The following is a 26,706-nucleotide window of genomic DNA, read 5'->3' as shown; positions in this document are numbered from 1 at the left end:
GTCTAAAAATCTGACAGGAGAGAATACTAAAATTATTGTTTTGAATAAAATAAACATATATAAATGAAATCCTTTATAACTCTGTTGACCAACAGCACAGATAACTAAATGCAGTTGTAATGACCTGCACTCGTACTGATCTCCTTCAGTTAAGTCAGTGGGATGAGCCTCAATAAAAGAATTCTCCAGGACTGGGAAGAGTGGGATCCTTCACCGAGTTGGGATGTATTTTAAACAAGGTAATTTGCCAACTCTAAAGTTGCCCTGTGGTACTGAAAGAATCAGGATAGGAAAAGATTTTCAGATCCCATCGTGACCAGAAAATATGCTCAGTAAGCCATTCAGTGCATGTGCTGGGCCTTACGGATGGAATACAAGCGTTCTGACTGGCACTACCATTAAAACAAGAAGGCAAAGGCAGACAGTTCCCTGGAGAAGCATAGCTGTCCCTGCTAAACCTCCCCTCGAGGTTCAAAGGCACCAGCAGCTCTTCAACCTGAATGTGAACAGGCAGCTAACACGGGCTGGGGGACGAGTGTCCCTAAGGCTTATGTTGAAGGTAAACAAAGAAACAGAAAGAGGGAGATGGACAGAAACGTTTCTGCCACCCCTGGAGGGAGACACTCCTTGTGAAGGGACAGACAGTTCAAAAGTTCCATGGCCACAAAGGAACAACTCAGACGGGGAGGCCTCTCCTGTTCCTGGGCGGCTGTGCTCCTAACTGGGCGCCTCAGGCTGTGACACCTTGATAAATAAACACCAAAATCTGCACACTGACCAAAGACAACATCAACTGTAAGACGCTCTGTGGTAACTGGGAGTTAGTGCTGCACAAAAATTATGAGACAGCCTCTGCCCAAGGAGGTTGCAGGCTGGATACAAGGCGTCCGCACAAGCTGGCTGCTCCTCTCCTGTTCCCGCATGGCCACTCCCCTCCCACAACCTGCAAATGAAGAGGGGGATCTCAAGTTCCTGGCACACTGGATCCGGAAACAACCCTAAATACTGCCCTGCCTAGCCCAACTCCCTCATTTTAAACATGACACCAGCTCAGAAAAGAGTAAGGGGGCTTCCCTGGTGGCGCAGTGGTTGAGAGTCCGCCTGCCGATGCAGGGGACATGGGTTCGTGTCCCAGTCCGGGAGGATCCCACATGCCGCTGAGTGGCTGGGCCCGTGAGCCATGGCCGCTGAGCCTGCGCATCCGGAGCCTGTGATCCGCAACGGGAGAGGCCACAACAGTGAGAGGCCCGCGTACCACAAAAAAAAAAAAAAAAAAAAAAAAGAGTAAGGGACATGCCCGGAGTCACAGAGCTAATGTGAGGCACGATAAAGCCCCAGGCTCCAGATGGTCACGTCCACGCTTCTTCAGTTCGAAACGGAGAGAATATGTCCCCTAAGTGTAGGCCTGCAACATACACGCACTGGACACTGAGACTCCAGAGAGGATTACGTGGACATTTACCTCCTCCGTCCTGGTTTCATTTCAGCCGCTGGGGCCCACACTTCTGCCTTCATGTGAGAAACAGGGACCCTCTGATAAGGGGCGGAAAAGACGCAATCTTTAGTTCCTTACTTCAGCCAAGAGAAGAAGAATTAGTCTCCTACCATCTCTGCACTCGCCTTCCTAGAAGAGGGGCATTTGGGTTTCAGAATAAGTATTTCTTCCCAAGCAGTTCAGACTGAGGAAGGGTAACGAGTGGTTGTTGCTTTCATGGAAGAACATGCAGAAAGTCAGGCTGTGCAAAGCCGCCCAAGAAAGTCGGGGAAGAGTGGACCCTGCTCCCTCATGCACCTGCTTTCTGGCCTCCCAGCTGGCCAGCGAGCGACACATGCGGTGCTCAGCCCTGGAGTTCTTCTACCCGCTCCAATTCCAGTCTCCTAGCTGCTTTTCAATCTGTTCTTGTGTAGAAGGTCCTAACTGGTCACAAAGAGCTAATCTCAGGAGCCAGAATTAGTACGATTTCATAGAGCCAAATAATGAATTTTTTGAGTTGAGAATATGCTTCGTGAATTGCTGAATCTAATCTCATTTCCCAGATGAGTAAAGGAAGGCCTCGGAGGGAGGTTAAGAATCTGGATATGAACAGAACTAGGGCCACAGCCCACGCCTCCCAACTCCCAGCACGACGCTCTTCCTACGGCCCCCCGGCATCACCAGCAGACACGGGACAACCTCAGAGGCCCACCCTGCACAGACGGGTCAGGAGGCAACCCCTGGGCTCATGAGACTCAGGCTGGCCTCACGTGTGCAATGGCCACGGCAACACAGCAGCTTAAAGGCCTTGTCCATCTGTGCCTGTGGAGGCTCAGCATGATGGAAAGGCCCTGAAGACAGAGGGAAAGGAAGCAGGAAAAGAAAATACGCCATCAAGAAAACAGGTGAAAAGAATGGCATCCAAGCACAGAAAGGACAACCACTGGTCACATAATATATACAGTACTGTGAGAAAAAAATATCCCTAAATCCTGTTACTTCCTTTATAATGACACTTTTAACCAACTTGGTGTACAGTTACAGCAGACTGCTATCCTCAGCTGTTTTCATAAAACTGAGTGTAACACAAGATAAATATTACTTGTACACCGGCCGACCCTGGGTGGGTCGGGATCCTTACCACACCCTGGGCGGGGCAGGCCCACCCTGGGAACCAGGCCCAGCTCCTGCAGATGGACCTCGCAGCCTCCCAAGAAGACCCAGCGCCACAGGAAGGGCTCGACTGACTCAGGAGGGGCAGCTCCCCAGGAGGAGCAGCAGGGCAAGATGACACTTCACACGCTGCACTGAGGCTGCCTGAGGGGTGTGTGTGTGTGTTTGTGTGTGTGTGTGTGTGTGTGTGTGTGTGTCTGTGTGTGTGTCTGTGTGTGTGTGTGTGTGTGTGTGTGTGTGTGTGTGTGTGTGGTGGTGGGTATCTGTTTTGTTCAACCTAAATTTCCCAGTAAAATATTTTGTTAGCAAAAATGTTTTTCTCATTTAAAAAGAAAAGGTTACTTTCCAAGGAATGGGTTGTGAAATCCACACTGCTTACCAACTGAGGAGCCCAGGATGACAGAATCCCACAGCAAAGGTGGGGCCGTGGACTGGGCAGTCTGTCATTACGTTAAATGCCACAAGTAACATTCTTCGGCTGTGTTTCAGGTGGAGACTTTTGAGTTCCCTCGTTTTTAAACTTCAGAAAATGCTCAGCTATGCAATTTCCATGGTGAATTCAAAGTCACAGCCAAGGATGGGACACACCAGCTTCTCAAGGTCAAGATGCCAGAAAATTCAAGGCAAAATCCACCTTACACCAACTTCCTCCTTAGGTTTACTCTCCATTACCTTTTTTTTTTGAATTTTTGAATTTTATTTTTTATACAGCAAGTTCTTATTAATTATCCATTTTATACATATTAGTGTATACATGTCAATCCCAATCTCCCAACTCATCCCACCACCACCTCCCTGCCGCTTTCCCCCTTGGTGTCCATACGTTTGTTCTCTCCATCCGTGTCTCTATTTCTGCCCTGCAAACCGGTTCATCTGTACAATTTTTCTAGGTTCCATATATATGCATTAATATACGATATTTGTTTTATCTTTCTGACTTACTTCACTCTGTATGACAATCTCTAGATCCATCCACGTCTCTACAAATGCCCCAATTTCGTTCCTTTTCATGGCTGAGTAATATTCCATCGTATATATGTACCACATCTTCTTTATCCATTCGTCTGTCGATGGGCATTTAGGTTGCTTCTGTGACCTGGCTATTGTAAATAGTGCTGCAGTAAACATTGGAGTGCATGTGTCTTTTCTTTTTTTCATGGCTGCCACAGGACTAGATTCTGTACCTGTAAAAGTTACCATTGGCCACATATGTTTGTCGGGGTTTTTTGAATTTTATTTTATTTATTTTTTTATACAGCAGGTTCTTATTAGTTATCAATTTTATACACATCAGTGTATACATGTCAACCCCAATCGCCCAACTCATCACACCACCATCCCCACCTCTCACAGCTTTCCCCCCTTGGTGTCCATACGTTTGTTCTCTACATCTGTGTCTCAATTTCTGCCCTGCAAACCCGTTCATCTGTACAATTTTTCTTCATTCCACATACATGCGTTAATATATGATATCTGCTTTTCTCTTTCTGACTTACTTCACTCTGCATGACAGTCTCTAGCTGCATCCATGTCTCAACAAATGACCCAATTTCGTTCCTTTTATGGCTGAGTAACATTCCATTGTATATATGTACCACAACTTCTTTATCCATTCGTCTGTCGATGGGCACTTAGGTTGCTTCCGTGACCTGGCTATTGTAAATAGTGCTGCAATGAACATTGGGGTGCATGTCTCTTTTTGAATTATGGTTTTCTCTGGATATATGACCAGTAGTGGGATTGATGGATCACATGGTAATTCTATTTTTAGCTTTTTAAGGAACCTCCATACTGTTCTCCATAGTGGCTGTATCCATTTACATTCCCACCAACAGTGCAAGAGGGTTCCCTTTTCTCCACACCCTCCACCCTCTCCAGCATTTGTTGTTTGTAGATTTTCTGATGATGCCCATTCTAACTGGTGTGAGGTGATACCTCATTGTAGTTTTGATTTGCATTTCCCTGATAATTAGTGATGTTGAGCAGCTTTTCATGTGCTTCTTGACCATCTGTATGTCTTCTTTGGAGAAATGTCTATTTAGGTCTTCTGCCCATTTTTTGATTGGGTTGTCTGTTTTTTTAATATTGAGCTGCATGAGCTGTTTATATATTTTGGAGATTAATCCTTTGTCTGTTGATTCGTTTGCAAATATTTTCTCCCATTCTGAGGGTTGTCTTTTTGTCTTGTTTGTAGTTTCCTTTGCCTTGCAAAAGCTTTTAAGTTTCATTAGGTCCCATTTGCTTATTTTTGTTTTTATTTCCATTACTTTTGGTACTCTCCATTACCTTCTAAACCTGTTGGCCATGTCCCCACCTCCAATCCTGAAGCAGCACTTATAACACCTGGCACTTAAATAGATACTGATCTGCTTGTTACAACGTTTATGGTAAGTCAGTTTGTGAGACCCCACCCTTCAGAATTTAGCAAGAAGTGTCAAGTCTTGAGCAACAGAATCTTCACTCACATTGCAACTGGAAGGGTCTAGAGCAGAGATAATTCCTGTAACACACAGTCACACACTCAGATCATTCAGCCAATCACAGACAAATCTGTGTTCCTCCTATCAACCACTGCCTTAAAAGCCAGAAGTGCTGGAATTCTCTAGGTGACCTATTTCAACCAGAAGGACAACTCATGAGTCTCTAACAGCCGGCTCATCTGATGGGTCCCCCAAGGGACTCACTAGAGATACAAGTTCCAACGGTCAGTGACTGTCTCCCCTTACCTGGGCCAGTCCTGAGCCTTCTGATTTGTAAGCTGCAGAGATAAGTTTTTAACTGTCTTTTTGCTTATCTTTTAGCAGCAAAACACTGAAGAAATACAAATGTTTCCCTGTCATTCTGTCACCCAGAAATGCAGTCTTGTCCTGGGAAAGCCAGACTAAAATGTCCACACCTGCTAGATGTGCTCCTCTATTCAACAAGATTTAGACAAAGAACTTAGGAAACCAGGATGGATGAACAGCACTGAGAACCAAACCACAGCAACGCAAACATCTCGCACACACAGCCTGGCCAAAGGCCCTCCCTGACCCAAAGGGATCACTGTCTCCAGCTCCAAGAAATTCATTCTCCATTTCTTCTCCTGGTGGCATCTCCATTTCAGCTGCCAGGGCATCCTTCTTCTCTTCCCCTTCAGGTTCTCACAGCTCCCATAACAACAGGTCTGAGACACAGAAGCCCTAATCAAAGGTGACCAATTCTGGATGAATATAATACAAACCAATGTCAAGGTCAGTGGCTTATGGGCAGGACAATTTGATACTTACCCTGAACACCCCATCACCCTTTTCCACATTTAGGGCTCAAAAGTCAACACAGTATTCCTCAACTTGCTGTTCACAGCCTCATTACTCACTTGTCTTATCTTTTTGAAGATAACTGTCCCAAGCTGTTTAAAAGGGGAAGCAGAAATTGTTCAGTAATTTGATGGATACAGCAAGGTTGAGGAAAGACAGAAAAAGGAAGAGAATCATCATTTCCATGTCAAATACAAATGTCTTAAAGATGAGGACATGCAGGGATCAAGAGAGGAAGTGACTGGGTCTCAGGATCAGTAGCAGAGCTGGGCCAACAGAGGTGCTCTGGGCCTCAGTCCCCAGTGTCTCCCTGGCTGAAAAGCAGGGCCTCCACAGAGGACCAGCTGAATCAACAAAAGGGAGTAGCTTGTTGAAGAACATGCTGAGCGCAGAAACTCTGTTGCCCGCCCTGCTTCTGAAGACAGGCTGTAGGCATGCCGAGACCACTCAGGAGCAGATGGGACACACGATACTCACAAAGAGGTTGGGTAAGGTCAAGGACACCAAACACTTAAGAGACTTAAAGAATCCACAGAGCACTTCGTAGTCTACCTAGCACTGTCACGTGCATTATTTTACTTCACACCTCACAATGGTCCCAGTTTCCAAGTAAAGAAACTGAGGACCAAGGAAGCTCTGCCCCGGCTCACAGCTGGTAAGCAGCCGGGCTGGCAGCTGAGCCCGTATCTTCCAAGCCCACACTCAGCACACCTCTCTGACGCTCCCTCAACCCAACGTTACTAATGACAAAAAGCCAAACACAACCGTACACCAGTGGGGTGACTGAATCACACCCTCAGGCCAGCTACATAATCACTAATAGCCCTGCTGGAACCCAACACAGGCTCTGCCTCCCTAGAACGTCAGGACTGGGCATTTTCAGAGCAGGGTCAGCCCTGGCATCTGCTGAGAGAGGCCCATGGCTCACTCTCCTGCAGGAACTCTGGCCTGATGGCAGGAACCACGGTGTGGCTACAGCTGGCCCTGTCGAATGCACTCAGCTCTGGTGACACAGCCCAGCTGTGCAGGCGCGCGCCCTCCAAGGGGCTGCTAAACACTCCAGCGCTGCGTGGTAGAGCTGTAGGGAGGAACCACGTTTCAGGAGGCTGGCAACTCCGAAAGAACTTTCCATCGTTTGTGCTTTCACACTGTAAGGTAGTTTAAAATTGGTCCCCAAAGAGCTGCACAGACCATGCCTTGCAAGGACACCCTATGAACCATCAGGAGGTCCCTTCGGCAAAGTGGGACCACAGGGACTTCAGTTTGAATTGTTACCATCGGCACATATTCCTTTTGTATTTCTGAAAAAAACTAGTTCAAAATTAAATTTAAAAGCTATAAGGATTAGCTGCACTGGAAAGTCATGCAGGCAAACAGAAACTGACTAAACTATTTTAAATTAAACAAAAGCTTTAGAAACACTAATCTAAACATGAAACCTTTATAAAAGCAAAACAGGGGAAAAGAGACTCATTTACAAATTGTATGATTTTTCCCCTCATAGTAACGGAAAAACATAGAGCAATTCTCAAAGGAGCAAACAAATTGTTAGGCATTTTCACATATTTTATCTCATTTAATGTCTTCAATAACCACGGAAAAAAGACATCATCCACAAGCTATAGTCCAGGAAATAGGAGCTAAGGAGCTTCACCCAGCCACTAACTCCTGGAGCATGAAGACAGAACGGGTCAACCTGTGAACATAGAAAAACCCGGTAAGAGCGGCCACCGCTCCAGGCAGAGCACGACGTGCACCTACAGGAAGAACCAGAAGGAGCGGCCAGGTCCCGACAACGTTTCCACTGCACTCCCAGTGTGGGCTGCGTGGCCCCTGAGCGGCACGTGAGCGCACAGTGCTGTTCTCCCCATTCAAAGACGATGAAACTAACCCTCACTGAAAGGACTTGAGCATAAAGACGTTTTCACAGCGTTGATGGTTTTGTACCAACCTACCCATCTTCCTCCCTCCCTCTGTGGAGCCTTCCACAAAGGCTCCATCTGAGAGATGACTGGGGGAGAGGGGCAGGGCGGGGCAAGGGGCCACAGGCGCTGAGGAGGCACCGCCTGGAACCCTGGCACAAAGAAGCCCTGACACGTTTACTGTGTGAGCGTACCCACAAAGTCCATGTTTGTGACCACCGGTCTACAGGCCCAAGCCCAGGCCCTCTCACGTCTGATGTAAGGGAGAACGACTTAAACACAGTAATAGCCGTGCTTTATTCACACCTGCTGAGCTCTGACTAAGACAGGAGAAAGGCTGCTGAACTCGCCCACGCACTGCACCTCTGTTAACCCTCACAACCACCACCCCGAGCTCGCTCCGGTCACCGTTCCTACTTCACGTGTGAAGAGACTGAGGGTCAGGGTAGTGCAGTAACTCACTAGAGGTCAAACGGTAAGAAACGGAGGTAAAACTTAAACCGCTGAGACTATGACTCCTCAGTCCAGGCTCATACATACTCACCAACACACCAATTACACTCAGCTGACTACCCCAGACATCCAAGCCCTGAGGTTCTCACCGGCCTTGGGGTGTCCATGTATCTTTTAACTCCAAGCATCTCAAGAATGGAAGTAACATCAACGCACTGGCTCTAGCCCTTCTCTACCATCTGACCCGAGAGCTGCCCAGCATATGCCCTGGCCTGAACATGAAGAGAGACCTTCCCAGAGAGAACTGTGGAGCTCGTTCCCTCAGCTCCAGATAAAAACTCCCTTTACCTTTTTTCTTTAGATAACGGACTAGTCTTTGAAGTTTCAAAACCAACGCCAAATTCTAAGACAGATCATGTCTCTACACTAACAGCACAGCCAACTTCCCTTTAGAGCAGTGATACACCAAAATAAGAGTGGAAGCCTTGCGCAGCAGTCAGAATGGACTCCACTGAAATGACAAAGCTCAAGCTGGTGACCTCCCGACGCCTGAAGTTTAGTAGAAGGCGGCTGGCACCGCCCTGGGTGCAGGAGCGCAGAGCAACACCTGCTGGCCTCAAAGGGCAGCACAGCTCCATCAAGGGAGCATCTCACTGCCCAAACATCACAGCCCTGTACAAATACACCCTCCGCACTTCGGACATCCTTGTTTAGAAAACAATATACAGGAATTATCATTTTCCTAAGTTTCTTCTAAGACTTTCTTACAATGTTTTTCACTTGAAATAAAAGTTTAAAATCCAAGGAATTTTCTGTAAGTACAATCACACATAATCCAGCACTGCCTGGGACCAGACAAAGAACATAAAGTCAATTCCAGTTACCTTTGTCAGCAAACAGCCTGCCCGTAATTTTGTCACGAATACAAAGAACATCCCCTGGTCCCATCTGTTTAGCAGAACTTCATCATCGGCAAGGGCTCTTTCAATGCACTTCTACAGCTGCTTCCTTTGGGAGCGCAGACTGCTGCACCCTGACTCGGCAGCGACATTCTCCCAGAACGCCACTGTTCCCTCAGGACTGCGGGGTAAGAACTTGAAGAAGCTGAAGGAGTACTTCCCCTTGCCCCGCCTCCCCTCTCCGCAGGCAGCCCCCCTCCAAGAGAGCTTCAGAAGTCCAGATCCTGGGAAGCCACGCATGACCTCACAAACCTCCAGCTTAACTCTTTAGAAGCCAGGAGGCCAGCTGACTACAGGGAGAAAGGACAGCTGTGCTAGCTTATCTGGAGTGGTTGCTGCTTATGTGAGAAAGAGAGTTTGTCCAACATCATTTGAAAAAGAAGAACAAAAGTGTTAATCTCAGCATTGTTTTTCTTAAGTAGCACTACAGTTTTTGAGGTCCTATTTTTAAAGACTGTCATTTCCTACAGCACACACATTCTGGCTATAAGGGAATGGCTGAAATAGGCAATAAATAGATCTGATTCATTTATATTATATTAAATTCACCTGTGTTAAATTCACACCTAATTTTATGTGATTTGTGTTTTCCTATTTTCTAGTTTTGTTTCTGTTTTTCTGCTATCCTTAAATGAAAAGACTCATTTGGCCTTTTGCTCAAACCCTGCTTTAGACGGCCAGAAGCGGACTGACAACACTCACAGCTGTCAGACGCAGGCAACAACTGCCACCAAGGCATCTGAGAAACTGGGACCTACGGGACTTGGGGGTGGGGGGCGGGGGCGGGGCGGACGGAATGGACGCGCACCAGGCCTAACTAATGGATAACAGAGTACACATCAGAGCTCCTGAAGGGAAAGGAGACTGGTTTCGCTTCATTTTTTTCCCATGCTTTCTCTTTAAGCTCCTGCTATATTTGTTGGGATTTGGGAATTATAAGGATCAGGAGGTAAAATAACTAAAAATTACTTTATAAACAGAAGTAGATAAAATTACATACTCTCAAAGAAAATGTAATATGCCCTTTCAAGAATGCCTTGGTTCACCCAGAAAATGATTATAACTTACTGTCCAGCAATTTTATTCCTAAATATATACCTAGCCTAGAGAAACTCTCCACATGTGCACAAGAAGCCACTAATTAGAATGTTCACTGCCATGCCATTTAAAATAACAAAAATACAAGACAGCCAAAATGTTCATAACTAGACAAATGGGAAAATTAGTTACAGTGTATATTCATGCAATGAATATTATTCAGCAAATAATTAATACACTAGGGCGTTATGAATCAGTAAGAATGAATTTGAAATGTTGAGCAAATAAGTGAGTTACAAAAGGAAACAAGATAGCACTTATATAAAGTTCAGAAACATGTGAACGAATATCATATATTGTTTATGGGTTGACACCTATATAGGCACAATACACGCCCACAGGTCATGGTGACCTTTAGGAAGAGAACAAGAGAGATGGGACCACAGAGGCACTGACTGCAACATTTTATTTCTCAAATTGGCTGGCGAGATGCAAGGTGTTTATTAACTTTTACACTTCTGGGTGTGCCTAGGACGTGCAGAAGTTGTAAGTCAACTGCATGATGACTGCCTTTCAAGTGGATTCAGTGGCCTCAATCTAGAAAATTAACACAACAGGAGGCAAAGAGATTAATAAGCCCTGAACTCCCCACTCTCAAGCCCCCAATCCAAGCAGCTGTTCCTAACTCTACCTCCACCTGGAAAGTCTCCCCCAGCCCACAACCATGTCCACACACCCACCGGGTCCTCCAAAGCCCATGCTGGAGTAGTCCTGGCCTCGGAACCTTAGTGCCCCACCCACTAGGCCCTGTTCCAGAGTGATCTGTGAAGTTATCTGCCCCCTCTTTGGGAGACACCTAGTACCTAGTATAGAGCAGCTGCTAACTGAGTTCCTCATTCAACAAAAACTGGGCACCCAGCATGTGCTGGACTCTGTAACAGGTTCTCTGAGTCTTAAATCTAAAGACTTGTGAAGTTCACTGCCTAATAGGAGGGACAGGCTCAGACCTAAGTATAATATTATATGATGAACCCTAAAATAGTTGCTAGTGAATGGAGTGTGAATAATGAACATTTATAATTTTGTTTCACAATAATAATTATTCAATACCTCTTAATTTCTCTATACTAAAGATTTCATATTACTACTCTTGACTAGAAAATGTCACCATTGTGTCGAGGTACAGCTGCTGTATAATTATGAAGAAAATAAACTATCATTAAAACTCCTCACCTTCAAGTAATCGAAGGCTCTTAGAATTATTATTACAGATAAACAACATCCTAAGTTGATCTGACCATGGTACACTCACAGCAGGTGACTTTGAGGAAGTTTTAAAGAGAACAGTTAAAGCAGTGTTATTACTGAAAATAAGAGCCAACATTTTCTGAGTAATCATCAAGTGACAGTAAATTATTATCCCTTTTCCCAGATAAGTAAGCTGAGGTTTAGTAGAGATAATTCACAAAATATAAGCCAAAGCAGTCTGACTTAACCCACACTCTTCACTAGGAAACCATACTGTTTCCTAGCAGGAAAATGGGTCAACCTCTATATTTCTAGAGCAGGAATGGGCACCCTGTGATCACTACACCAAAGGTGACACAAGAAATCATTTCAAAGTTCACAGCCAGGGCCACTCACTTTTATGAACCTCTGTTAAGAAATTTCTCCCTGCCAGTAGCACAGTGACATATAACAGGCCTGCCGCCCTCCCGCCCCCGAGGACACGGACTGTCTTACTCAGCTTTGTATTCTGCCTTTAACAGTTTCCCGTGCTTCTCAAACTTTAAAGTACTCATGAATCACCTGGGAATTTGTTAAAATACACATTTTGATTGAGTAGGTCAGGGATGAGGTCTGCATTACACATTTCTAACAAGCTCAAAAATCAGAGGTTGACAACTTAGGCTGAACATGAGCATCTTTCCACGAAAAGCTTCCGAAGCTGTCACTGCCTGGGTACCACCCTCGACCAGCAGAGTCATAATCTGTGGTGGCAAAGCATGGAGAGTGCCTCCTAATTCCAGCTTCAGAGAAAAGTGCCTGGGGACAGAGGCCCAAGCACAAGGGCATGAGAAGCTGTCAAGGGATTTCTCTAACATTTAGACGCTAGATGGTTTAGATGGAGTTTACATTAATCCTCATTAGCATGCATGAGAAAGATTATGTTCAACTCGCCTGGCACCATGGCCCTACGGTACTGAATAGCAGGGCTCTGCTAGGAGCTTGTGCCAATTTAATACAGTTTACAGAAAGTGTCTAAGACACACGGGAGAAAAAGAAAAACAAGATTAAAGCACTGGAAACATACCCATTTGGGGCTCTGATAAATTGGTACTTCTACATAAAAGACTTTCAGAGAACTTTATTTGGAGAAGGTCTCTGTCTTTTTTCTTCCCCAGTGGATCAATGGATAACGTTTCTCATCCAATGTTGCAAGTCTTGTGTTAAGTGACCTCTGCTGAGAGAAAACGTTATTGCTTCCTTTAAAAGTTAAATATTGCACTGATATATGAATAGAAAGATTGCTGCATCACCCTGACCAGTTAAAATAACCGCCAATACAGTTTTTATTTAGAGCTATGATTCTCCTTGTAATAACATGTAACTCCAATGTCCTCTATCATTTGAGGTCTTGCAATATAGTCTTGGATGAAAGATCACCCACTTAGCCAGCACTCCACAGCACTCTTCACACCAACGTCCAGGTCACTACTTTGTATGTCTTAAGGTTTAAACTACAGAATTAGAATGCTTCTGGGAAACCCTGTTTCAAATCCAGGACCATTTCCTGAAGTCATCACCGAGTTATACAAGAGACCCCAGCAAACAGGGAGAGGCCAAACCCCCAGAGCCAGAGCCAGGCCTGCCTGAGAGGACAGCCACACCGGCTCCCTGACGATCGGACACTGCTGGGGACTGAAGGTGAGCACCAAACAGCCGCCTGGAAACTCCGGTCAGAGGCATATGTCCTACCCAGGTGGCATCAGAAAGCCGCACGGGCAGCACCCAAGGGCTCCCGTGTGCACCTCTCTCCAGCCCGGCCTCAGCCGCTCCTCGCCCTCCCAGAGCTCACTGCGAGCCTCCCCTCCAAATGGTGACTCCGTGTCTCTGCATATGAAGGGTCCTCCCTCTCCTCAAATTCAATCTGTGTAAACAGACCCCACTGGGAGGCGCCCTCCTACAAACCCTGCTGCTCCCACCAACTCCCGCTGATTGTTTCCTGACTTGGTAAGTCATCCACACTGGAAATCTCACAGTCACCTTGATGCAGCCCCCGTGTCCTAGATTCACTCACTCACCAAATTCTTGCGTCTTTCCTTCTTTATCAGGCTTTTTCTTATTTATTTTCTTATATTCCTTAGACTATTACTCAGACTACTGCAAAATTCATGATAAAAATGAATATCCACAAACTAGAACTTAGCAAATTCTTACAACAGAACTGTAAACTGGGTGATAAGGTTATTTCCATTTTACCAGTAAGGAACGGGAGGTTCCTAGAAGTGAAATAACCTACCCTGGACCAAGCAACCAGTAGAGAGGATGATCTGACCTCCTGTCTTCTGATCCCAAATCCCCATATTTATGCCACCCCACCACAGTACATTGAATTTTATTCAGGACATCCAGTACCAGGTGTTTCAGACAGCTCAGAGGCTGACCCAGGGCCTGAGCAGGCGGTAGACTGGCATAACAACTCTTCTCCAGGTTACCACTGCTGTTCGTATTATCATTAGTTTACAGTTATCTCCTACTACATGCTAGGCATTGTGAAACCACTTGATTTTCTATTCTTGATTTTTTTTTCACTTAATCTCATTTGCTTTTGAATAGGTGTTATTCATTCCATTTTACACTTGGAAAGGTTCCCAGGTTTTCTGTAACTTACTCAAGATCACACCCCCAGTAAGTACCTGAGGCAGGATCTGAACCCAGATATGACCGGCTCTGAAGCTAGGAGAGCCCCTGCCCTCAGCAATGAGCAGGGACTCCTTTACAGTTAAGAAAAAAAAAAAAATCATCATCACAACTGCTTCAGAAAGCTAGAAAGAGAAAAATAAGAACCTATCTTCTACAGAACAAGTTTTAAAACATGAGAGAAAAGGCCTGAAGAGATCACCAGAGCAGCAGGAATGAACCTGAGAGGCAGGAGCTCCCCACCTAGAGGACAGAGGAGGTCAGCCAGATCCCCCCAAACAAGTTCACAAGATCAAGGTCTTTTCCTGTCACCAGCTTAACTAATGTCACATGATTTTAATATTTTACATTATACTAAAATACCTGCAGGGAATTCCCTGGCGGTCCAGTGGTTAGGACTCAGCACTCTCACTGCCGGGGCCCAGGTTCAATCCCTGGTTGGGGAACTAAGACACCACAAGCTGCGTGGCACGGCCAAAAATAATAATTAATTAATTAGTTAATTACTTAATTAAATACCTGCAGGTTTTAAGTTGGGATGTCAAAATGTATTTGAAATCGCACTTCAACAAATTTCTCTAAGTACTAATCTTGTTTCATGTGACTTTTCCTAGACAGAAAGACACTAAAGAAAAAGAAAAACAGGAAGAAAAAAGATACTTCCAATGTCTGCACTTCATTTGAGAAAGGTGAGAAGGCAGAAAACCGGCAACTACCAGCTGGAGTGGACCCAACTGAGCGGAGCACTCCCCAGGCGTAAGAGCTGCACACAGACGTAATCCACCCCCTCTGCGGGGCTCCTCGGGATCCTGAGCGCCCTCCGAAAGAAAAACTGGGAAGCCCAGACGTGGAGTGTATATATCTGTTACACCAAAAATGTAATCTTAAAAGGCAGTTGTGTGTATTTCAGAGAATCAAAAGAGAAATCCCTGCCATATGGCTGTATTTGCTGTCCCTTTTCCCATCTGTCCAAACCCAAGCTCCATAGAAATAAACAATATTCAACCCTGCTAATGGTCACAGTGACCACATTTGTGCCCTGCAGGCTTCAGGTCAGGACTTACTGACTGGAGCTGCAGTCTTCAGCTGATGGGCCGGAGAGGGAGAAGCACCCAGACACAAAGGAACCCATTGGCCCTGGGTATCTGTAAGTCTCTAATTATCCTTTCTAATTTTGGAGCCACGTGACTGGATTCCACACAGCACCACTGAACCCGCTAGCTAGCCTGAGTGCTCTGCAGCTGGACCACAAAGGGAGGGGATGCTACTCTTTGCTCCTTCATTAAACTATTGTGTTACATTCACAGGGTGCGCTATTTCCGCATTGGCATGCAGCTCTCTGGTCAACATCAGTGTTCAGAGCATCTGAGAGAATTAACTATTCCTGCCAAATTGACTCCAGGATCTTAAGAGGTGTTTTCAGCTTATAATGAGCGATCTATTTGATACTGCAAAGGTACATAACCCTTTAAAAGACAGAGTCAGCACACATACTCTCTACAAACGTCCTTTCCAACCCTATTCTAGAATATTACAGATTTGAAGTATTTTCTTCTTTGACTTAAGTGGAGCTCAGTCCCGCTCTGGCCACAAAGCCTGGCTAAATCCAGGCCTGGGGGTGTTCCTGAGAGGGAACTAAGGTGTGTTGAAGTGCCACAGGTCCTCGTCACCCTCCCCAACCACTCCACCTTTCTTACAGGAAGCAACACAATTGAGAACAGTGTCATCCTGTGTTCAAAAGAAATCACTGTCAGATACCGCCACTGAAATAATCTTTAATGATGTAAAAGCATATACTGATATAGAAAAGTATTTAAAAATATACCTAGGCAATGTCAAGCAAAAATATTTTTGTTTTGAGATCAAAAGTAAATGGTCTCTGGAGCCTGACTGCCTGGGTTCAAATACTGGGTGTGGCACTTACCATTTGTGTGACTTTGAGCAAGTTACTCAACTGCTCTGAGCCTCAGTTTCCTTACCTGGAAAATCAGAACATTAATGTTCCTTTCTCTTAGCTTATTATGTGAATTAAGCACCATGTCTTTACTAAAGAAAGAAAACCTATGGAATACATATGATGCATAGGACATAAGATGGTGTTTAGAGACAACCTAAAATGATCTTATAATACTGTCTAACACTTTATACATCAAAAGCAGTAACTCAATAGGAATGGGCTTAATTTTCTTGGTTCAAGTCCAGCTAGAATCAAAGCAGCATTATCAGCGCAGATTAGTCTTATCATTCCCTTTCCTTTGTGCTTTCCTCAGAGTTCACTTTATCAGACACAGTCAGACCCCCCAGTCCACTGCCAAGGAAACAGGAGAGACCAGTGAGTAGAGATGGAATGCTAAGCACGTGCACTTGTTTTATTTATCACTTTTGCTGTGTTGCTTTATCACAACATTTATTAATAAATGAATTTTTTTCTCCTTGAAGCCTAACACTTTGGCCTTGAGTGCCTAACAGAAGGGAGTCAATCGGGGTGACAGTTGTGCAGTCAGCGTCCTAGTCTGGACTTCCTTAACAGACTCAGTACCTCAGTATCTACTCCTTACCTCTGCAGAGGGATGTTTTAATGCAGAAGAAATTTTTAAAAGCCTGATCATTGATTACATTAAAAAATTTATGGAGACAGGTTTATTAACAATTTGGGAATTTTTCTTTTTTTTAACATCTTTACTGGAGTATAATTGCTTTACAATGGTGTGTTAGCTGCTGCTTTATATAACAAAGTGAATCAGCTATACGTATACATATATCCCCATATCTCTTCCCTCTTACATCTCCCTCCCGCCCTCCCTATCCCACCCCTCTAGGTGGTCACAAAGCACAGAGCTGATCTCCCTGTGCTATGCAGCTGCTTCCCACTAGCTATCTGTTTTACATTTGGTAGTGTATATATGTCCACGCCACTCACACTTCGCCCCAGCTTACCCTTCCCCCTCCCCCTGTCCTCAAGCCCATTCTCTACGTCTGCATCTTTATTCCTCTCCTGCCCCTAGGTTCTTCAAAACCATTTTTTTTTTTTTAGATAAAAATTTGGAAATTTTTTTCTAAAATTGAACACATACACCATCACCAACCACCAGCTCTACAATTACCAACTCAGACTTACGGCTCCATGAATATATGGCATGAGAGGAATTAGATCAAAAGAAAGAATACAAATATGAAACCAGGCAGCCTAGAACAGTCAATGTACCTGGTCTAGGAGTCACACAATTTGAATTCTGGTGCAAGATCTGTCACCAGGTAATTCTATCCCACCCAACGGGGACTCAGATTCTTTACTGTGAAACAGGGTTATCTAAGACCCCCTTTAAGCTGGAAAATATCATTATTCTTCAACCCACGATTCCTCTGGTGCTACAACTTCTCCAAAGCACTAAGAAGGCAGAGAACGTAGAGAAGAATATGAAAATTATTCCCGATTCCCTAAAATTTCTTAGAATGATTGAGCCCATCCTAATTTTTAACCGTGAATCACCAAACAAAAAACCTCCTCCACCTGTAACTGCTTATTATCTTATGCCAAGTCCAAGAACACAAATGGCGTGCCCTTGCCAAGCTGGTCTGTCCACATCACTAGCAGTGCTCAAGGAAGGGTGAATGACCACTGGTCAGGAATCATGTGGACAGTGCCAGAGCCCATCTCTAACATGCTTCTCATTCAGTACTGGAATTCGGTCTCATGGCTGGGCAAGATCTCATGGTTTGACAATGCAGGTAACACAGCTGAAACCTTATCTCAAGTTGGCCTGAAGTATATACCACTGTCCACATCTGAGATGCTAAAGTACTATAACCTACCCCAATACTCTCTCTTAACTACCCAGCTCTGCCCTACTAATGACTGGCACTCACACTGGCCCCAATGATGGCTGCTTCCTATTCTGAGTGTGCAAACTGCACCTTTGATAAACCTTTCACCTTCCTGTTCTGTGCTGATGTTTACTTCTTGTCTTTACTTACTTACCCTCCCTGTGGCTTCTGCAGCAAAGCCTCTCAGCCAAAAACACCTCAGGTCCCCAACAACTTCAACTCACTCCAGAAAGTTGGATTGGAATTTCAATGAAATTATCTGCATTTTACCACAACTTACAGTTACCCGAGATGATGGTGAAACTAAACGACTAAAGTAGCACCATCCACCCAGGGACACCCCCTCTCAAGGATGTCCCCTCAGAGACACCCCTCTCTCTGGCCCCTTCTAGAAACACCCCCTTCTCAGGGATGCCCCCCTTCCCTCAGGGATACCACCTCTTAGAGATCGGGTATAAATGCGGGTTTATCAGCCAGTTCTGATTCACACATTTGCTCCAGCTTCTACTTGGTACCAGGTACTGTGCTAGGTGCTTTAATCTATATTAACTCTTTAAATCACATGGCCACACAGCATACTAAGTATCATTAACCCTACTATGCAAATAAACAAAGGGGGTTTCAGAAAGAATAAGTGGCTTGTCCAAGAAATTCAGACCAAGGTCTTCTGCTTCTGAGAGTTGTGTGACCCAAGAAGACAACCAACATCCATGGTCTATTTCACATGGAAATGCATAGCTGCAACGTTACCATGTGCCAGTCTTGAATGTGCTCAGCCAATGAACTATAAACCTATAAACTGCTTATAGGAAACACTTAACATAGAACAGACTGATCATAAAAACAGGCTCATTAGAAATCTGTAATATGGGGACTTCCCTGGTGGCGCAGTGGTTAAGAATCTGCCTGCCAATGCAGGGGACATGCGTTCGAGCCCTGGTCTGGGAAAATCCCACATGCCGCGGAGCAACTAAGCCCGTGCGCCACAACTACTGAGCCCGCGGTTCTAGAGCCTGCGAGCCACAACTACTGAGCCCACATGCCACAAATACTGAGCCCACGCGCCTAGAGCCCATGCTCCGCAACAGGAGAGGCCACCTCAATGAGAAGAACGTGCACCACAAAGAAGAGTAGCCCCTGCTCGCCGCAACTAGAGAAAACCCGCACGCAGCAACAAAGACCCGACGCAGCCAAAAATAAATAAATTTATATATTAAAAAAAAATTCTGTAATATGTATACTGACTTTAAAAAAAAAAAAAACTGACGTTTTTTCATACAACTTTAAAATAGTTTATCCCCATTTAACCTCCCCTGCACCTCCCCAAACATGTGAATTGACACATTTTAATTCAGGAAAAATATATTAAAACTAAATTCATAAAATGATTAAGAAGTTTAGCATTCTCTTTCCACTTATGGAGATGCTGAAGGACAGCATGATGAATGACAAGAGATGAAATGCTGGATAATCCATAAAGAGACAGGGAATCACTAAATGACAGGTACAGCACATAAAACCTACATAATTTGTGATTCTGTGTTCTAGGGAGAGTTAAATCCTAAAGTAGAGAGAGAAAATAAGTATTTATGGCGTTGACCAAGGAATCAGCTCTACCAAGCACCCATATAATTAGATCCTCCCCCACCATCTCAGGAACATGAAGACTTCCCAGCAGAATGGGACCTCACAGGGCAAACGGCCAAGAGAGATTACAGTGACCATCTAATCCAACACCCTCTACTTACAATCAAGGAGTCTCTGGCCTAATCAAACAACCTGCCCCAAGTAATCAACCAATGCCAGTGGCAGAATGAAAGCCAAGATCTCCCAGTGTCCTTTTCCCAGCACCAGGCCACTGCTACCAAAGCTGCATCATGGGACCTAATACATACTCATCACCCACAAGTATTTGTTCAGGATCCAATTTACATATGGTAATACAAGAAATACTGCCAAATAGAATGTCCACAGGTTGCCAATTTGGCAAACCACTAAATTGTACTCTACCTGCCCCCAAAACCCAAATTACTTTTCACTCACATCATTCACTTATATCCACAGAAACCAGCCAAATGCTTTTCAAATATGTTCCACACTCAGATTTCCAAAAAAAAAACTGCTACAAAAACCACCAGCACAAAATTAAGAGAATGGGACCAGTACCTTCCCCAGAAAGCAATCTCTGGGGTGCCTTTCGTGTAGGTGGAGTTACTGGAGCCACTCAGCCCATTGGTGATCCCACCAGAATAGCCCATCACTATTCCACCATCTGCAGAGATGCTCAGGACGTCCTGCTGTCCTTCCACTGATGTCCTCTCCAGGAACTGACCACCTTCTTTAATGCGCTGTTGTATCATTGGAGTGAGGGGCACTTCAAAGCTAAAATAGCTATCAGGCTCTGAATATAAAGTCTCCAAGGACTCAGCACTGTAGTATAAAGAAGTGTTGTCCAAAATGGTTTCAAACTGGGAGCTGTACACATCAGTGGAGTCCTCTGCACAACCAGACCCAAGGATATCATCATCTCTGGCCCGAAAGTGCTCCTCTTGCTCAAGAATCCTGGAAAGCACATAAAACGGACGAATTTCAATATCAGGTTATTTTTTCCCCTCCAACCATATAAAAAAGGGAACATTCTATAGAGCTAACACTTGTATTCAGTGGGCTTATGTCAATACATTTGGGAAGGAAGATTTCATAGAAACATATTCAGGCTGAAAGAACTCTTTAGCATACATACGCTATGCTACCCTCTACATAATTTAATATAGTTTTGAACTATTTCCTAATATGTGAATCAGGTCCAAAGAATATTTCAATAAAATGTTAAAATAATGAATTTTCATCTAGCCAACTAAACTCCACAAATCCAAATTAACAGCTACTATCATTCTTAATTTTAACAGAAAGAGGTCATTAACAGGTAAATGACCTGTTAGAAGATAAATATATTGTGTAAACTTAATGGACTAAAAATACACTAAACTTTCATCAGTCTGTTAATATTTTCTGATTTAAATAAGACCTAATGCCCTCAAGAAGATAAATATTCTATAATCCAAGGGCTGTCCCCTGGTGACAATAAGACAGCACTGCAGAGAGAGTTCAGGTCCAGAAACAGCCAGCCAGTAAACGACCTTTTAAAAGAAAAAATAAATAAATAAGAGCCAACAAACGTGTTTACTACAGGGCTAACCAAAACAGTGACAACCTACAAAAAACGTACAAGTTAATATACCTGGGGCGTTAATTAATTAATATGCAGCATGTTCTTCAAATATTAAAAATGAACATTAGAATAACTAAATAAAATTTTAAAACTCAGTAAGAGAAAGAATACAAGAGACAGAAAAACGTGGAGCTGAATCTGGATGTGCCAATTACTAGCTCAGCCTCAGGAACAAAACAGAAATAGGAATAAAACTACCTGGTAGGTAACCCACATTTCTAGGTATTACCAGGATTCACATTCAACAGTACAGTTGTCTCTGCTGTTTTTAAATTACTGAAGGTCTACCCCACACCAAGTACTATTCTGGGTTCTACCTCTAAATGGCTCCTCAGGGCACTTGCAGTGAAACAGGAAGCTCAGGATGAGGCCCCTCCCTACCTCTGCTCACCTACTTCCCACCCTCCCCCAGCCCCCAGGCTCCAGCCACACGGGGAGAAGGGCGGACGGAGGGTCACATCTTAAAAGGCACCTGGAGGCTTCTGCTTTGCAGTGTCCAGGAAGCATGCTCCATTAGCGACAAGCAGTCCTCCTTTGCTCAGGTGGTTCCCTCTGCCTGGAATATCCTCCTCCCCATTCTCTGCTGGGCAAACACGTATTCATACCTGAAGTCTCAGCGTAACTATCACTTCCACAGAAAGGCCTTCCCCAAGCCATCAACCGAATCAGCCTCTCTCCTGCATTCAGACTATTCTTTCTAGGGACCTCCCTGGCGGTCCAGTGGTTGGGACTTCGCGTTCCAATGCCGGGGTGAGGGTCTGAACCCTGGCTGGGCAGCTGGGATCCCACGTGCCTCGCTTCGGGGCCAAAGGGCCAAAAGGTGAAGCAGAAGCAATACTGTAACAAATTCAATAAAGACATTAAAAATGGTCCACGTCAAAAAAAACTTTAAAACAAAACAAAACTATTCTTTCTAGTATGTCTCCCTTCTTCTCCTTTACGGAACCCAGCACAATTAGAGGTCCCAGCATTATTAATGTGTTGATCTTCAGAAGTAAATTCCATGAGGTCAGTGACCTCAGGCCATGTCTATTTTCCACTGTTTTTTTTTTTTTTTTTTTTCCCTCACCGCACAGCTTGCATGATCTTAGTTTCCCAACCAAGAATGGAACCCATGCCCGCTGCAGCGGAAGCACAGAGTCCTAACCACTGGACCGCCAGGGAATTCCCAGGGCCATGTCTATTTTGAACATTCCTTTATGCCCAGCATCTCTAGCCGTATCAAGGACAGAGCAGACAACTGAAAACCATTTGTGAAAGGACAGGAAGGGAAGGAGGGCGGGAGGAAAGGAGGAATGAATTAATAATCTGCACAGGCACGGAAGTGCATACCCCAGTGGGAATATAATTACCGAGCCATGTACCACATATCAGGGCTCCTTTTGAGGGGAGTCTGGAGATTTTCTGTGTAGGGGGGATGGGGACGGGAGGGAGAGGAGTCCTGACAGCCATCCTAAAGGAGCATCTCTTCATGGATCTGTTAGTTAACTGTGGAGAAAACGGCATCTCCTTACACCAAACAAACAAAACCCTTCAGGCATGACACAGATGTTTTCCCATGTGAACTACCACAGGTGGAGGACTGACAAGACGGCACACATTTGAAATGACTTTGCCAAGAGGAACACTCTACAGTCAGACTACAAGCAAAGGATGTGAAGACAGACGGGTATGGCTTCCATTTTTCCAGTCTCACAGCTGGTATGGATGCCAGAAATGTAGGGAGAGACCAGGAAATACCATATGATGCCAAGTTTACTCATCAGGGCTGTAATCAAAACATGCTGCTTGTGAGAAGGGAGACCCATGTGAGTGTCATGGAAGAACTGAATTCTGACCTCCTGATCTCTTTCAATCTAGAAAACTGAGCCAGCCTCTGTGTTCCTACATGTATAAGGCTGTATGCAGGCAACGGTGCTGCACCCAGAAGAAATGCCTGAGTTAGGATGTAATGACTACAGGATGTCAAAAAGAGTTCAAACCTTTCCACATTGTTAAAGATAATCGTGGGGTATTTAATTACCTTGATGTTGGAGAAGTTGCAACCTGTCAAATACAATAAAACATCAGAAATGGAGTCACCTAGTTTAGAGTTCACAGTCTCCCCATATGGACAACTTTATAACAAGACCGCTTTAACATCTCGGAACCTTAGAAGCAACATAGCTTACAGTCACTTCTCTTCCATTCTGTGGTAAACAAGGACCCAGGATATTGTGAATCGAGTTCTCACTGGCATCACAGACAGCAGGATACTATGCGAGCTCACCTTTCCCTGTCTCTCTCCAGTTCAGGTTTCGTCTCAAGATGTTCCTTGTTTTCCCTTAGGAAGACTTCATCCTCTCCACTCTCATGAAGAGGCTCAGGCAGAAATGGCCCTGAGCCAGTGGCCAGCCTCTCTGAAGGAGCTCTCCAGGTGTCATCCCAAACACTCTCAGTTAAACCAGCTGAATCACACAAACCAGCAGATGAGATGAGATGGCTTGGCACTTTAGAAAACTCTTTGCTTTCAGGAGGGGTTGTCCTTTCCAATGATGTCTGAAAATCCACAGGTTGCCATGTCCCTCTTTTCTCCCCTCCTGTCCACAATATTTCCACCCCTTGAAATTCCACATGTTTGACCTGGCCTGGGCGTCCTGAGGAGCTGCCTCGACCACATTGCTCTGGGTGCTCTCTCCCCTGATCAGATCTCCTCTCTCTCAATAACCCAGCACTTCCCACTGAGCTGTGGGTCACGGGGCTCCCCACGGAGGATGCTGGACAAGCTGGCTCCTGCACATGGACAGCCCCCTTTCTCCCATTATTAGCTCTTAGGGAAAGCTCTGCTTGAGTTTCTCCAGTTAATAGTGCAGTCAGGTCCTCCTGGATGCTCAAATAAAAACCTTCCTCAGTCGTAACTTCAGCTGAAAGAGGTATATCGGGTGACTTTTCTCGGCCAGCAGGGAACAGTGTGTTGGCTCTCTGTGTTTTATGACTGGCAGGGTCTGGCTCTTGTTCCACCTGCTGAACTAAAAAAGTAGAAACTGCATCTCCATCCAGTACCTTTGTAGCCTGCAATGTTCCTGAAACTATTCTGGCTTCTGTGGCTTTCAGAGCTGAAATCAAAGAGTCAATGGGTTGTAAACTCTGTTCCTTGAGATGACTCTGAGAGGGGACCTCTCTGACATCTTTTGGTCCTCCGGTAACACTGAGAAGCCCAGAGGGATGGCCAGCAAGAGACTGGACCCTCTGCTGCACCTGAGGGCAGCACGGCAGAGACTCGGCATCAAACTCGAGAGAGGCTCTTAGGCCTTCTCCACTTTCCTCCATGGTCCCATATTCTGGAAATTCATTTGTGACATTCGGGGGGAGTAAAGTGCTTCCTCCATGATCACCTACAAAGAGAACAGAATGGACACATGACTTGTTCTGAACAACAGATTCCAACGTGTGTTAATAAATCTCCATACGCATCAGGCATTCAGTCATCCTTATGGGATCCTTTCACTGTCTCCTGCCCCCACCTCTGCAACACTTGCTTCTCATAACCCTGCCGGTGGTCCCTTCCACTTAGCTTACACGAGAGTACCCACAAAGGTTTTGGCACAGACAGAGACGATCTAATGACACACGCCCTATTCAACCCTGCTTCTGATGAAGTCCCACACACGCACCTCGGTTGCTGCATACGCAAGAACAGATGAAAATAAGGATATGTATCATTTTCCAAATACCACTCATGAAATACCAACTAAAGTATTTATATTGGGCACAACAACAAATAGTCTTACGATCCAGCCAACAATACCTGTGCAGTGCAATCTCTGAGATGGAAGCCTCAGAAAAAAGATATGATCTATTTAAAGTCAGTAAATATTTTTTTGGCTGGAAGCTTCCCCTTCACTGTTGGATTTCTGTTGTGGGGGGGAATGCTTTCAGAATATCCCTGGGGAATGAGACTGAAGTCAAAATGGAATAGGAAACTTAGTATGTTAAGAAAGATCTCTGGGATCCCAAATGAATAAAATTTAAATGGTATCATATGCAGAACCCCAATATATGAAGCAGTAAAAACAATTAGCATATATTTACTATGTAGGATCAAATTTACATCCTTTTCTTATTAAAACGGCAGTCAATGAGAAAAATGAAGACACTCTGATAACAGAATTTTAAATTGAGGATTTATGGATAACAGTTACAGTCCTATCACCCCAGGATCCAATTTCCTTCTGAACTTGGTTTTGGTTACTTTGTATCGAGAATATCCTCATCTACCCTGGAAATGTAGGGTCCTCACTTGGACAACTTTATGACAGAGGACACCTGCTGTTTTTGTTATTGCTTTTAAAGCATTGCCAGCTACCACCTTCCTATTCAGTGAAATGTTTGATGACTGTCTGAATATATACAATGAAATGACATGAAAGACTTGATTCCAAGGCATGTACAAAATGAGGTAACTTGGAAACATAAGTTAATGTATAGTATCCCACAGTGTGGAAAATCTGATAAATAATAATACATCTAAGAGTGTATTCAGTTTCATATTTCATTTTTGAAATAATTTGAAATACATTTTTTAAATTAAATTTGAATCAGTATTGATGGAATCCAAGAAGCACTTCTCTGTGATTGTAGTATTGATAGTACCTTCACAAGACAGAAGTAAGAGGATGCGGCTTGCTTGAAATCTGAGGAGGAAGCAACTTTCAAACCCTGATTTTGAAAAGGAAGACAGTTAAAAGCAATAAAGATTCCTCTTCCTGTGGCACACTGACATTTTAAATTTTTCAATAAAGACTGTGATAGGACTTTTAAGATTCAGTTGTCTTTAATATATTCACAAAATTGTGTGACCATCACCGCAATCTAATTCCAGAACATTTTCATCACCTCCTACCACCACCATAAAACCTATATCCAATCCATTAGCCACCATTCCTCAGCCCCTGGTAACTACCAACCTACCTTCTGTCTCTATGGATTCACGTGTTCTACTTCATATCAACAGAATCACACAATATGTGGCATTTTTTGTCTTTTTTTCCACCTAGCACAATGCTTTCAAGGTTTATCCACACTGTACCATGTACCAGAACTTCTTTTCTTTTTATTGACAAATAATATTCCATTGTATGGATATACCACAGTTTCTTTCCATTCATCTGCTGATGGACATTTGTGTTATTTCCACATTTTAGCTATTATAAATAATGAACATTTGTGTACAAGTTTTTGTGTCTACATTTATTTTCAGTTCTCTTGGGTATATATCTATGAGTGGATTCTGGGTCACATGGTAACTCTCTCTCTTTAATGTTTGGAGAAACTGCCAGTTTTCCAAAGCAACTACACCATTTTACATTCCTACCAGCGAAGTCTGAGGGTTCTAGTACTGCCCATATTTTTTATTATAGCTGTCTTA

At 44.3% G+C, this 26,706-nt stretch overlaps 1 protein-coding gene across 9 annotated transcripts in view; it reads right to left on the bottom strand.

The window, feature by feature from the left end:
- PSD3 (pleckstrin and Sec7 domain containing 3) overlaps positions 1 to 26,706 on the bottom strand; it is a 571,362-nt gene that overhangs the window by 359,488 nt on the left and 185,168 nt on the right. For 8 of the 9 annotated variants that reach the window (XM_073798607.1, XM_033848747.2, XM_073798608.1 and 5 more), the window contains 2 exons: positions 23,569 to 24,673; positions 20,234 to 20,629 (listed from right to left, as the gene is read on the bottom strand). In XM_073798607.1, coding sequence (XP_073654708.1) covers positions 20,234 to 20,629; positions 23,569 to 24,673 — 1,501 coding nt within the window. Of the gene's footprint in view, positions 1 to 9,205; positions 9,424 to 20,233; positions 20,630 to 23,568; positions 24,674 to 26,706 lie in introns of those variants that run through there. The other variant, XM_073798612.1, reaches the window with a different exon arrangement.

The sequence above is a fragment of the Tursiops truncatus genome, chromosome 21, assembly GCF_011762595.2.
Source record: "Tursiops truncatus isolate mTurTru1 chromosome 21, mTurTru1.mat.Y, whole genome shotgun sequence".
Lineage (NCBI taxonomy): Eukaryota > Metazoa > Chordata > Mammalia > Artiodactyla > Delphinidae > Tursiops > Tursiops truncatus.
The sequence above is the reverse complement of the archived record's forward strand: the minus strand, read 5'-3'. Positions and strand labels throughout refer to the sequence as shown.